At 41.5% G+C, this 12,959-nt stretch overlaps 1 protein-coding gene across 1 annotated transcript; it reads right to left on the bottom strand.

Moving 5' to 3' along the window:
* Positions 1-3,836: 3,836 nt before the first annotated feature.
* btbd3b (BTB (POZ) domain containing 3b) lies at positions 3,837-11,393 on the bottom strand. Its single transcript, XM_026189324.1, has 4 exons — positions 9,948-11,393; positions 8,941-9,031; positions 7,101-7,219; positions 3,837-6,427 (listed from the first exon to the last, which is right to left on the bottom strand). The coding sequence occupies exons 1-4, from the start codon at positions 10,256-10,258 to the stop codon at positions 5,395-5,397; spliced, it is 1,554 nt and encodes a 517-aa protein (XP_026045109.1). The 5' UTR covers positions 10,259-11,393; the 3' UTR covers positions 3,837-5,394.
* Between the last annotated feature and the right edge of the window lie 1,566 nt (positions 11,394-12,959).

Below are 12,959 nucleotides of genomic sequence, written 5' to 3'. Positions count from 1 at the left end.
AGCAGCAGACTGTGTTAATGTAACTGCATGGACACTGTAATTCATACAGACTGTATGAGAACACTGAAAGACTTTGGGTAATAACCCACACTAAAGAATGTATGAAAAGAGTTCCAGCTTGTGAAACTATTTTTGTAGAGTACATATAAGGTACAAGAAACAGTTATAGTATGCAATGGTTTATTGTATGTGGTTTTGGTGATATTAATGTTCATAACTCCACGTTTGTGCTAAATGTTAAACATTTGGATGTTGAGGACAACATCTATTCTGAGGGGGAGTATGTGGTGGATCATAAATTTGATTAGTTTTGAAGTTGTACATCTCTGTTCCTTATATTTCATGTGATGCCCTTATTAATGTTTTATTTGTTGCTTTGACTGTTTTCGAATAGAATATGCAGTGGGAATATAGAGGGAGATAAGCAGTGAAAGTTTTGCCTGGGTTGATTGTGCGTCGATCCATTGTTAATGCCTCAGGGCTCCAGTAGGTGGGTTCGCACGCTGCCTCCTTCACCCAACACAGACGAGTGAGAGTGAGAGCTGCGTGTCTGTGCCGTTCTTTCACCTCTCCTCACTATTTCCCCTGTTTAAGGGCACAACACCAACATTCAAGGTTTTGATCAGGCTTACTGTAATGGCTGTGGGTGACAGGTATACGAAACCACAGTTGAGGGAATAAATAGCTTGATTAGCATAATGCATCACCAACAAATTTAGCTTTCAGAGCCCGTGAAAGAACTACTTTCTTTTTTGGCCAACTGCAGCATTCACATACCTTCTGGGATCCTGTTTCATAGGAGAAACACAATTACATAAACAGGTATTTACCTCCGCGCCATTGGAAACTAATAAAATTTGCTTCCAGCGTGTCGCTGATACACTCGCCGCTGTTGTCTGTTATTTTTGCCTACTTTGAATAGGCTCTGTGTCTCCCATTGTCCACTAAAAGCACATTTCTACTCTTTTCAGCAATCATAATTAACTTGATACACATATAGCACTTACCTCCAGAAATCCAAGCTGTATTGATCCATCCGGAGCAGAGCAACATCCCTATAAACAGGCTAATCTAACATAAAACGTGGCCTCTCCACATCCTGGCCTGTTGAAGCGATTTAGCTCTGTCTGGTGGCAATGAATAAATAAATAGATAAATGAAACCCACTGGGGCCCTGCAGTGCATCCCAACCATGTGCGTCGGGAAGCAACAGCTAAGAAACAGGAGATTATTTGGCGAGATATCCCTTACACTTCTGCAGGTCTTCAGCACCACAGGGTTGCGAATGGCTACAAAGTGACAGCAACTATCATCAGTCAAACGCCTGCCTCGACCCGCATCCTCCATCTGAACTTCGTGACTTTTTGCCATTCTGGCTTGTGATTAATTACGACTTTGGCTGCTTGCTGATAATCTATGTGATAATCACCAAGGGAATGACCACATTACTTGAATACTAGTCAGACCACGTTTGCTGCTTGCCTCTGTTGCCTCCTTTCCATTCCTCCTTGTTTGACTTCCTGCCAGTAGTTTGAGATTAGACCAGTAAGGGTAGTCGAGGGCTCAGATACCCTTATTTTATGTCAGGTTTACAAGCAGTTCGCTGTAACCTTTGCCAAATGCTCTCATTACACTTAGCGGGCAGCTTTTGCACCTAGAATCGGGCAGTATGTGGTGAAACACAACCTGCTCTTTAAACATTGTCTAACATATGGTTTAAGGGGACGTAGGGGAAAAGAGGATTTCCTGAGAGATTTGTTGAATTAAAAAACATATTTTTAAATCATTTTCTTTGATGAATTCTTTAAACCCACAGCTGTGTTTCCCTCCTCTCTTTGGCCATTATTAATTCATTGACATTTTGCTGGGATGGAAATTATCAGGATGTCGAGGATTGGATATGTGATTGCCTGCAGTGAACAGAGCAATGTTTGATGCGGTGCCACAACTCAATGTGCTTTCTCTTGCTATTTTCTTTCCTTCTCGTATGTTTGAATTGCTGTTTTTCTTTATTTTTGTCTTTTTTTTCCCAGCGGCGTGGGTTCGGGAGGCTTTTCTTTCCTATATAGTTTCACACTACAAACTGCACTAACGTTCACAAAAGTCAATGAGGAGATCTTTTTGGTGAGGCATGTTAAGCGAGCGAAGAGTAAGAAAACAGCACCATCCCTCTTAAATGCTGCATGACCTTTTGGTTCGTTTCTCAGGCATATCTGCACTTGAAACAATCAATCTTAGAGAGCATTAAGAATGTTGATCAATGGTAATCCACAGTTCTCCCTCAAGTCAGACCGAATCTTTTCATCCTTAATTTGTACTGAACAGTAATTAAACCCCGGGAGGTTTTCCTGGGCAATATGTGCCCAGTCTGAGTCAATACCCACCAACCCCCGTTTTCCCTTTTTGCCTTCCCACGCTGAACCGTGTTTTTAAATTTTTGTTTTGAAAATTACAGTCAATGTTCTGCATTTATATTACTGTGTGTGTGTGTGTGTGTGTATATCTATATATATATCTATATATAGCAAGTTCTTATCCAGCATTGTTTTTTAGCAGTTTGCTTATTTGGATGAAAGTACTGAGTTGCTTATCAGTGATATGTTTCCCTCTATTGACAAAGTCATCCTAATTAGAGGCCTAACCATGCATTTTATTCTTGGCCAAGTAGGATTTAATTGCATTTCATTCTTATAATTAAAATGGGTTCCCATAGTAATTGTCACCTCCCATAAAATAAAAATATTGTTTTTATTAAACATAGCCTAAGCGCATAAGGAGTGCGTGATAGATTTATATCTTTGAGGGTTTTGAAATATATAGCGTGCAATTGTGAGTAATTAGAACCCCTGATTCAATTGCTGATTGAAGTCTTGTTATTGATCCAGTAGTCGTTTTTGGTAATGTGCGCCACGTAGAGCAGAGGTGTTCCCACCGCAGCTCTGGCAGTGAGCTGGTAGCCTCTGGCAGATCTCCTGCCATCTGAGCTGACTGTGAATAACTCCGAAAAAAAAAAAAAAAGCAAATTGATGGGCTTGAGTAGCTGCTGTTCCAGGAGAACAAAGTGAGGAGAGCTCTCTCCAGTGATGTGGGGGTTTTGCTTTTGCATCGAAGGTGACACGAATTCAGTAATCCCTGCACTGGGGTTGTTTGTGTTATAAATGTTAATTAACATTCTGCGAAATCGAAAGTGTACTTGAATTGTCTTTTTCATCAGCCGATCTGTCACAGTTATAAAGTGTGTGTGTGTGTGTGTCGAATGGAGGCCAGGAGTCCTGGCACATTTTAGTCCCCGACCTCCTTTAATACAATTAATGATTTTGCTTACAACATCAGTGCCACAGTCATGAAAAATTGCACTAAAGCACCAAGCAACCCCAACTGATTTAGCTCAATTCATCAAGAACCTTATGCTCATTGCCAGTGTCAAACCTAGTCCCGGTATTATCGAGTGCCTTTGTAATCAAGTACCTGCCCTGAGTTCCCAGGAGGGATTATCATTTTGAATGCACAGCTCACAAAGATTTGCTTATATATATTCCACCAATGACACTTGTTTGGGAGTTTTATAGCATATCAGGCAATCGGAGAGAATTAAAAATCTGCCTTTACTTTATTGTTTTATCATCTATTAAATTTTTGGGTTCATCTCAGGAGACAGATGCTTCAAGATCAACTCTGGGTCAAGCAGCCAAGCTGTGAAAGAAAAACTTTGGTGCTTTGAGATTGTTTTTCGATTTGTTTTCTATCTTTTGAATCATGAGATGTGATGGCCTTAAGGAGCCATTCTTTATAATGGCAGGCAAGATGGCATACAATATTGGCTAAGCTGTGAGGTGTAATATTGCGTGTTTAATCAGGAGACGGAGTTAGTTTGACAGACAGGATGTAAAAGTTGGATGAAGACAGGCATCATCAATCAACAGAGTTCTTCTTGGCATTGTAAATCACTGCAGTGCCGATGGGCATCATCTGTCGCCCCTCCTAATTTCAGGCAAAGTACGTAGCTTTATCACTTTTTACAGATGGGCTACACAGCCAGCACGCACCACTTCTTTTTGTTTATTTCCATCATCAACAACCATACACATTCGTCGGTCTCCCAGCACTGTAGCACGTAAACACAGGACATGAACACCAGTTTACCCGTCCACTGTCATCAGCAGGCGAATATTCAGTAGCACAGCAAATAAGAAAATAAAATCAAAACAAACTCCCTCGCTGGAGTAAAACAAAACAAATTCATTTACAAACCAACATCAGTGCAATTCTGTAGCATGTACAGTATGCTTCTGCAAATACTGATACTGTACGATCACATTGGGAGGGAGTGCTCAGCAGTTCAGAGTGCGCAGGGTTTTTAAGGGAAGTAAAAGTCCATAAACGGCTTCTAACACAGAATCAATGTTGATCTTTTTCACTGTAAACAAAACCAAGGCGCCAGAACAATTAGTAGTACACATCAGATGAAATGGAGCCGCTTTGCCCATGCTGTAAGTACTCCAGTGCAGACAGGTTTAGATAGAAAATCAAAGAAATCCCTTGGTCTACCATGTAGTAGTGAGTAGCCAGAAGTCCTAATGTTAACTGTAAAGATAATGGAACCTCAGTGGAGTGGGTGTAGGTGTAGAGCAACATGCTACAGAGGGGTTGTGTGGCTTATATCTAGTGCTCCCTAATCTAAGACCCCTTAAGCCCTCATTAAGTGCCCTGTTACTACAGTCAAAGAATCAATCAAGAGTCAGATTGAAACTTCTCAAATGGTTCGTACATACAACAGGAATCAGTAGTGCGTTTTTTGTTGTTGTTGTTGTTTTTTTTTTTTGATGGAATCGTGACTTGAAATTTGGTGTTGGTTTTGAATGTCACACAGCCACTTTCACTTCCTTTGTGATGCCGATGATGTCGTGACATGAAATGTTCATCATACAATGTAGAATGTGAAGTATTGCTGCTCTATATGTGCCTTCTATGCAAGCATAGAAATAATAAACATACTGTAGCGTATTCATTATATATGATTTCTTTGTGGGCAGCACTGGCCACAGTTGTGGAATTATATATACATTTCAGAATGTACAATATATTACTATCTACAGGCACATTTAGTGCAAGATGTCTGCTTTTTTGTTGTTTTTTGGGAGGTTAAGACCAGTTCATTGGTGTATTTGTGTAAATCCACATCTTGAAACATATACAATATATGGTCCTACTCAAGTGGACCACTTGCTAAATTCCAAAACACATAAGACCCTTTCACAGGTCTGAGATCTGATTTTTTTTTTCCTGCACAATAGTGACAAAAATAAATAACAGAAGGTGACACTATGCACAAAGTGATACATTTCCATTTTCAAAAGTGCACTGAGAATCAGCCAGAAGGTTAACCAGGTCTCGTCAAGCATAGAAGATAAGTTCTGGGATCTGCCCTCCTTGCACCCCAGTGCCGTTAGTGCTGTCTGACGAGCACTGGAATTGAAATGTTACTTTCCCGCACTGTACTTCTGTCATTCCTTCCTGTCCAAAGTAGCTCAACTCATTCCCGTCGAGAACCACGCTGGCGGTGTAGAAGGTATCTGGCTCAATCTGGACCGGATACTCAAACCACACCGGGAAAGTGTTGCTGGAACCGTCAGAGAAGTATTTGCTGAGGTTTTGTCCAAGCAGTACTCCTTGACGTTTCAGCTCAATCTTGGCGCTGTACTCTGCTGAGCCACAGCTAGATCCATACAGTCCAAACCCAGCAATGAAAACTCTTTTATCCACTGCAAACTGTATACTGTCACAGCGGCCCCGATAGCGCCACTGATTGCTTCGGTAGGCACAGGACTGGAATCTGTGGCAACGCTGGGGGGTGAGGCCCTTCCTAGGCTGACTGACAAACTGCATCTCTGGCTTCTTGGCAGCTGTATACCATAGGAAGATGTCATTGGTCTCATTAAGCGTCAGCACGCCCGACTGGGCTGCTCCATTGGCGAAATCATCCAGAGCCATCGTAGGGATACGTATCAGGTACATGGCCTTGCCCAAAACCTTACGCTTGTTGTCAGTCGATGAGGTGAGCTCTTGTCTCTGACACTCGGCCTCTGCCCAGCTAAGTGCAGCCTCAAATACCACTATCTCTTTAGCGTTGAGTGTTTCCCGCTGTAGGATACTCTCCAGGGTTTGGGCATCAATGTCGCAGAAGCCCTCTGAACGTAACGCCAGCTCGGCCTGGGCATCAATCACTTCCCAGCAGCGCTGCGTCAGCTCTGGCTCCTCGAACAGGCAGCTCTGAGAGAGCAACACGCAGGCGTTCTTGGCACTCAGGCTGGTCTCCAGGAAGTTGACACAGGCACGTGCCAGGTGAGGGACAATGTACTTCTTGGCAGCATAAAGAGTGGCCAACACTGTGTCAGCACTCAGGTCAATTTCATCACAGTAAATGTACCTGTTGACATAAAATAGGAATTTCTCAGCAAACACCGGAGAAATGACAAGAAAACGGCACGGTGTAAATGTGTTTTCTATGATCGTTAATTTAGATGACATGATTCAAACAATAATGCATTTGAGGTTTATTTTTAGTTTCTTATGACTGAAAGTGATTGACATTGAAGTGCTGTAAGCAAAACTTTCCTGTATCTGTTCAAAAATATTTAAGAGAGGAACGAAACGAGATTCTCGCCAGATAAAAAAAAATCGCAGCGCAAACTTATCAAACTGGCCAACATAATAGTATTCCTCCTACGTCTGTGTCTACCACCTATCACAGTTTGCCTGCAAGGACAGAGAAACAAAACTCAGAAATAAAAGTGATGAAAGGAAGGCAACGAGGAGGTAGAAAAAATATCCTGGGATTCAACAGGAAAATTTGAAAGTATAATGAAATGAACAAGTACAACAGACAGATATAGATTCTGTCCCTGAGATATATAAAGAACACTTCATCTCATTTGTCTGTCAAGGCTTACTTAACAGTTTTATCTGAGATTTGCCAGAGAAATAGATACAGATCAGTCTTATCAAATTATTCTTTTTTTTTTACCCATGGACCGCTTGTTCAACTAAAGCACTACGAGGTCAACGGGCCCAGTCGAAGGAAGAATTTAGAGAATCCTTACTTCAGCATTGCCAGAAATGCTGCCGGTTCCACATCTGGTATGTGGATTTCATCCTTGTTCTCAGCAAGTTCACCGTAAAACATGGCATGAAACACCGAGCTGCCCACAGCCAACACATACTGTTGAAAGAAGCAAAGAAAACAGAGTGACGGATGGGAAAAACCAAAATGAAAACAGTTTATCTGTGACGTCAGTGTAATTCATGTGACATGTACTAACATCTGGAAAATGGAGGAAGATTATTTGAAGTGGGGAATCTCAGTGCATTCACGTAACAACACAAATCCCTTTGTGCGTTGGCAAAATCGCACCTGTTGATTTTCTCAGCGCTGCTTAGACAATTACTGTGTCCCCTCAGGGCACGGATGCAATTTTCTAATGAAGAAGACTTGTATTTGCTTGTGACACTACTGAACCGAGTGCAGCAAAAGTTCAATTTCTGAAACTAATGAGTCATCTAAATGTATGATGAAATCACATGCAACTCAATATGACTGTGTGACTAATAGTTTATTAGACAATGCTATGAATTCTGTTATTAAACCTGAGTTTAAGGTCTCTGTGTTCATGCCTGTGTTGTGCATACGTGTGTGTGTGTGCGCGGCACAAGTGTGTGTAGGTGGATATGTGGGTGGTATAAAGAACACAGAATTTCTCCAAAGTGAACTGCATGCGCACTAGTCGAAAATAAACCTTGCAAATCTAAGGGTTTTTGGAAACAATGCCGTTGTTTTTGTGGCTGTTGTCATACTCTGAAATTCATGCTTATTTTCATTAAGCAAGGTCAGCTGAAAGACAGATGCTCTTTGATGTGCGTTTAGAGACAAGAATCCATACGCTGCATATTGGAATAATATTATTCTCACCTTGCGGCTCTTTATTTTTTTAAAGATATCGACATAAATGACTGTTTCTACTTCCACCCTCCATCCCACTATGATAGAGCTGTTAACAAAAAGCAGATCATGAGGCATATTCAATCTCCTGCCTACTGGACACGATAAAGATTGTTGCACTGAGTGTCATATCTCGTTGCCATAATGCCTCAGCATAAAGCACAGTCGAGTCAGTGTCCTTCCATAACTGCGCTCTAAAGTGTACAAAGTGCATTGCAGCTACCATTCATGGATTACACATTTTGGTCCCATGTAAAGAACATTAAAAATGACCCGTGCAGAGCCATTCGGAGCCTGTTGATGTGGAAATTTGTGCGCTTACAAATTCATGCGACTGTTCTAATCACAATCAAACAGCAGAAATGACTTTTAAATGATTTATGCGCTAATCATAAAAAAATAATGAGGTCAGATGGTGGACTAAACAGTCCAACAGCTGTATTTACACTAGAAATTGCATTGTCGCGTCAAACCTAAAGGATACTCGGTTAAAGACAAAAGTTTGTGCAGGGTGCGAGGCGCACACATGGACGTGCCTCACTCTGCGTCTGATCATTGTTACGGTGTGCTGTTGGGGGTGTTTGATTAAAAGTTGAGTAATTGCAGAGCATTTTCATGAAAAGCTGAGCTAAAGCGGAGACAAAGACGCTCCATCCTGCGCGAAACGACCGCTGAAGAGGATAGCCCTTCCTCCTTCGCTCACTCTGTGCCTCCATCCTTCAGCCTCATTTACATAAATAATTGAGGACTGTCTCGAAAAGACACATGGTGCGGAAGTGATGGTGGAGCACAAAAGGAATCAGTTTCATTATAGCTGGCAAAGAGGAAAGATGTTTTTTTTCAAGCTTCTATGATATGAGCAACAATGGGCCAGCCTGCGTGGCTGCTTGTTTGTTCATTTTCCAGCCTTTTAGTGCAACTTCACTTGATGCTAAAATTCTTACTCTGTGTCCCGGAAGTCGCTGGGTCCTTCCAGGCTGACCCACAACAAAGTGAACATCTGCCATCAGCTCATTGTTGAACATCACAGAATTTCTACAAAGGGAAAGAAAAAAAAAAAGGAGGGAGCGGGAGGAGGGTACAAACAGAAAATTAGGTGATTTTAAGGCACATTAAGGATTTTCTTTCTGTTTAATTTAACCTTTTACCAAATAGGGATTGTAGCTTTTAGCAGAAATTAAACCAAATATCATACATCACATTTACTCTGATCTTTCCTGTTATTCTAAACACTCTAAACACAAGTTTTATGAGTGTGCAAAGTGTGCCAGGTGCTTAAATTAAAATTTAAGTCTCGCACAGAGCAATGAAAGCTCATCATTTTTATCCTTATGTTCTTTTATTCATTCTTTCCACATAAAGACAGAGGGAGAAGATGATGAAGTCAGTGGAAAATCCCCACCGTGAAAGAATGGGACCAACAATAAAGCTGCGTTCATATATTATTGAGCAGTGGAACATGTCACAGGGGTGGGTAAACAGCCCCATGATGTTCTGGAGAGACAACAAAGCCGGGTCAGAAAACACACATTTTGCGCTGGACTGCTGGGATCCTTTACTGATAGGCCAAGGTAAATATTTTGCTTTTAGTACAGATCGGCCCTCCGCCTGTTGTGCATTAAAAAAACGCACTCGCTGTGACTGTCCGCCCTCTGTTGTGTCAGAGCGGCAAAGTCTGCAGGAGGCAAAGAGGGTGTAAACAGAGTTCCCCTGTCAGATGGAGGGCAGGGCAGAGATATCACCCACCCCTGCTCAAACCTACATGCACTCACAAACACAGGCACCACCCGTCACGCCTACTACTTTAGTAGAAGTGTTTTGTTGTACATTTTTAATCGTAAGACGGGTGCAATTCAGTAAACCAATTAGACTTTATGGGACATTCTCAAATTTAATCGTCCAATTCATCTTTTTGATCTAAATGTTAATAAAACTTGCAGATTTTCCTTACCTCTCTCTTATAGTGGAGTAGAGTCCCTGCCAGTTACAGTTCTGAATTGTGTTGTTGTTGTTGAGGTTCTGCTGCTGGTACTGTTGCACTGTGGTGGTGGATGCCGGCTTTTTGGTGGGGAAAATATCCGCTGCCATCTTCTTCTTTTTCTTGCTCCTAAGTGTGATTATCTCATAACAGACTGGGGGCAGCTTGGAGCTGCCACTCGCATTCCCTTTCTTGGAGCTTTTACTTGACTTGCTTTTCACTGACTCAGGAAGCATTAAGAAGAAAGTCAGACATTTCATGTTCCTTCCCTTGGCATCGACCATGAGTGTGTTCAACTGCCGAGCAGTGAGTGTGCATGCAGAGAAAACATTCACCGGGAGCAGGCAGGTGCGATGGGGGAGCGAGGACAGCGGAGACTTGAGCTGCACTCAGCAGCGCAGCAGTCAAAGATCCTGTGCGAGGTTTGTATGACCTTTAGGGAACTAATAGAATAACTCCCTTCTCTCCTCTAAAGAGGCAGGTTCACACTGGTGATTGAAAGGCACTTTTCCTGTGTGAAGTTTGATCTGCTGACGGAGAGGCTCTTGTGGGTCCCATCCCTGTTAGTCCAGAGTGATGAGATCAGCTCTCTAAATCACTTCTTTTTCTCTCCTCTGCTCGCCTCTCTCACTCACTGCTTCGCTGAGGGTTGGCCTGACAGCTCCAGATTTAGTATAGCTGCAGTGGTCCTCAACAACGCTGTTTAATCAGTTCCTTTCATTTCGCGCTCTTACTCCTTCTGTGCTTTCCCTCCCCTCTCTGCTCTCTTTTCATGTGTTGATCTACTCGTTTTTCTCCAACACGGCCTCTTTCCCCTTCCTCTCCTCCATGGAGCAAGAGTCCTCTGCAGGATGCTGTAGCCGTGGATGCCGTGTTGCTCCGCTCTGCTCAGCCTCTCATTCTGCTGACTACAGAGGTTGAATGAGAGAGTGCAGAGAGAGAGGAGGAGGAAGAGGAGGCGGAGGAGACCCCCCCACTACCACCACCACTCCCCACCCTCTCTCAGCACAGTACATGGCTCTCTCCGGAGCTCAGCCAATGGCAACACACAGCATTCATGATTGGCTAATGCAGCCTATAGCAGCACATACTTGAATATGCAATAGTGAATGTCAATTAAACTCAATTAAAGTGACAGCCATGCCCCATAACAATGATATATTTATCTCCGGCTTTACTGTCTGTGGTTCCTTTACATGAAGCAGCAGCATTGAGTCCAGTAAATGGAGACTATGTTATAATGCAAAAGAACAATGTAAAGTTACAGGGGCTTTTTAAGGGCAGGATTTGTCTAATTCTTGAGTGGTCTGACAATCACTCGTTATTTAAATGAGGTTTCCGTACATTTACACAAACAGTTGAATTTGAACTTCATTTTTCACCTGGGCTGCTTTGATGAGACTTCTTACCTCTGCAAAACCTTAGTAGACTTCAATCAGTAAAAGATTTACAGCATGCCCATTCATGCCAAAAACCTAGTTATACTCAGGATATTTTTGTTTGTAGAATTTGATCTTGTAACATGTTACAATGTGTAAATATCCCCAAAGCATTTAATATTTCAGTTTTAATTAATAGCTTTTTTTCTTTGCTTTTTAGTAAGAACAAAGATCTTTTCTTAGAGCCTTTTTTGTTTTGAAGTACTCAAAAGGCAAATATGTGCTTGCACTTAGGCTTCCTTGTTAGGTCATCTCTTCAGGAGAGTACATGAATCTCTGAACTCTCTACACAGTGTACAACATGATGCATATTTTCCCCTCTGCTCTTTTACGCTAGTTAGACCTGAGCACAGTGGGGATTCTGTTTAAACTGAAGGGAGGATTTAGCCGCTTGGCGGCGGTGGTGGTTTAAAATATTTCGCTGACATTCAGTATTATACAAAAGTCTTAAGCCAACCATCATTTCTTCATGTTTTGCTTCCAAGGAGCCAGACTTTCTTATATTTAAGTGGTTTTGAGCAGTAGTTCTCCAGGCTTTCCGAATGTCTTTCTTATGATTTTCTTTGGATGTTGGTTGGTTGTTCACTTTTTTTCAGTCCACTCCTGGTACTTGACCATTTTCAAAGAAATCTTTCTTTTATTTGTTTAACCACTTAATACTGACCTATGAATCATTCAAGCATAAAAAAAGCACCTAACTCAAATGATGAACTAGTGCTGTGTCTAAGCAGAACAGACAACTTAGAAAGGATCCTATTCTAAATTGCACCTTTAGGGACTTATTTCCAGCAGCCTGTCACAAAAACACATAATTTCTTCTCATTTCTTTGGTTGAATCCATGAAAAATGCCAAAGACAACACAGTTTAAAAGAAATAAAAGATTGTTTTTGCAACAAAAAAGAGAACTATTAGCAGAAAACTTGGCATATCTTGGCACAGTGTGAAATGTGTTCTTAGAAAATCTGACAAAACTGGACTAGTGGAGAACAAAAGAAGAAATGGTAGTACTAAAAACAACATCTATAGAGCCTGAAAATCATGTCCTTCCAGTAAAGACCTGACACAGGACATGAGACATCCAATGGAGCATCATCAGAAATTATTTCATTGAAAGGGTAGCTGTCAAGAAGCCATCTTCAAAGAATAGTAAACAGTAGATGAATTAAAATGCATGACTCATATTTTTCCCTGCTTTTTTTGGTTTTGTTTAGTTAATCCTGAGCACAGTAGGGATTCTGTTTAAACGTCTGGGACGATTCAGTAGTTTGCCGGTGGTTTAAATGGCCTTGCAGACATATATTGTGTAGCGATCCGGCGTTTAATTTCCTTTATTTCATAGCATGTTGCTGTTGCCACTCCTGCTACTGTGTACACGTACATTTATAACAGTACTATTTTAGGCAGCGCTATCACAGCTATTAAATGCTGTTCATTGGTGTAAAATAACATATTATATTTGTAAGAGTGAGAATAAAACTGACAAAAAGAACAAGATAAGGTGAATAGATTTAATAGAGAAAGTCTTCCCTGAACCACTGTCACTGT

Source organism: Astatotilapia calliptera, chromosome 13 (genome assembly GCF_900246225.1).
Source record: "Astatotilapia calliptera chromosome 13, fAstCal1.2, whole genome shotgun sequence".
Taxonomy (NCBI): Eukaryota; Metazoa; Chordata; class Actinopteri; order Cichliformes; family Cichlidae; genus Astatotilapia; species Astatotilapia calliptera.
This window is presented reverse-complemented; position numbering and strand designations above follow the sequence as displayed.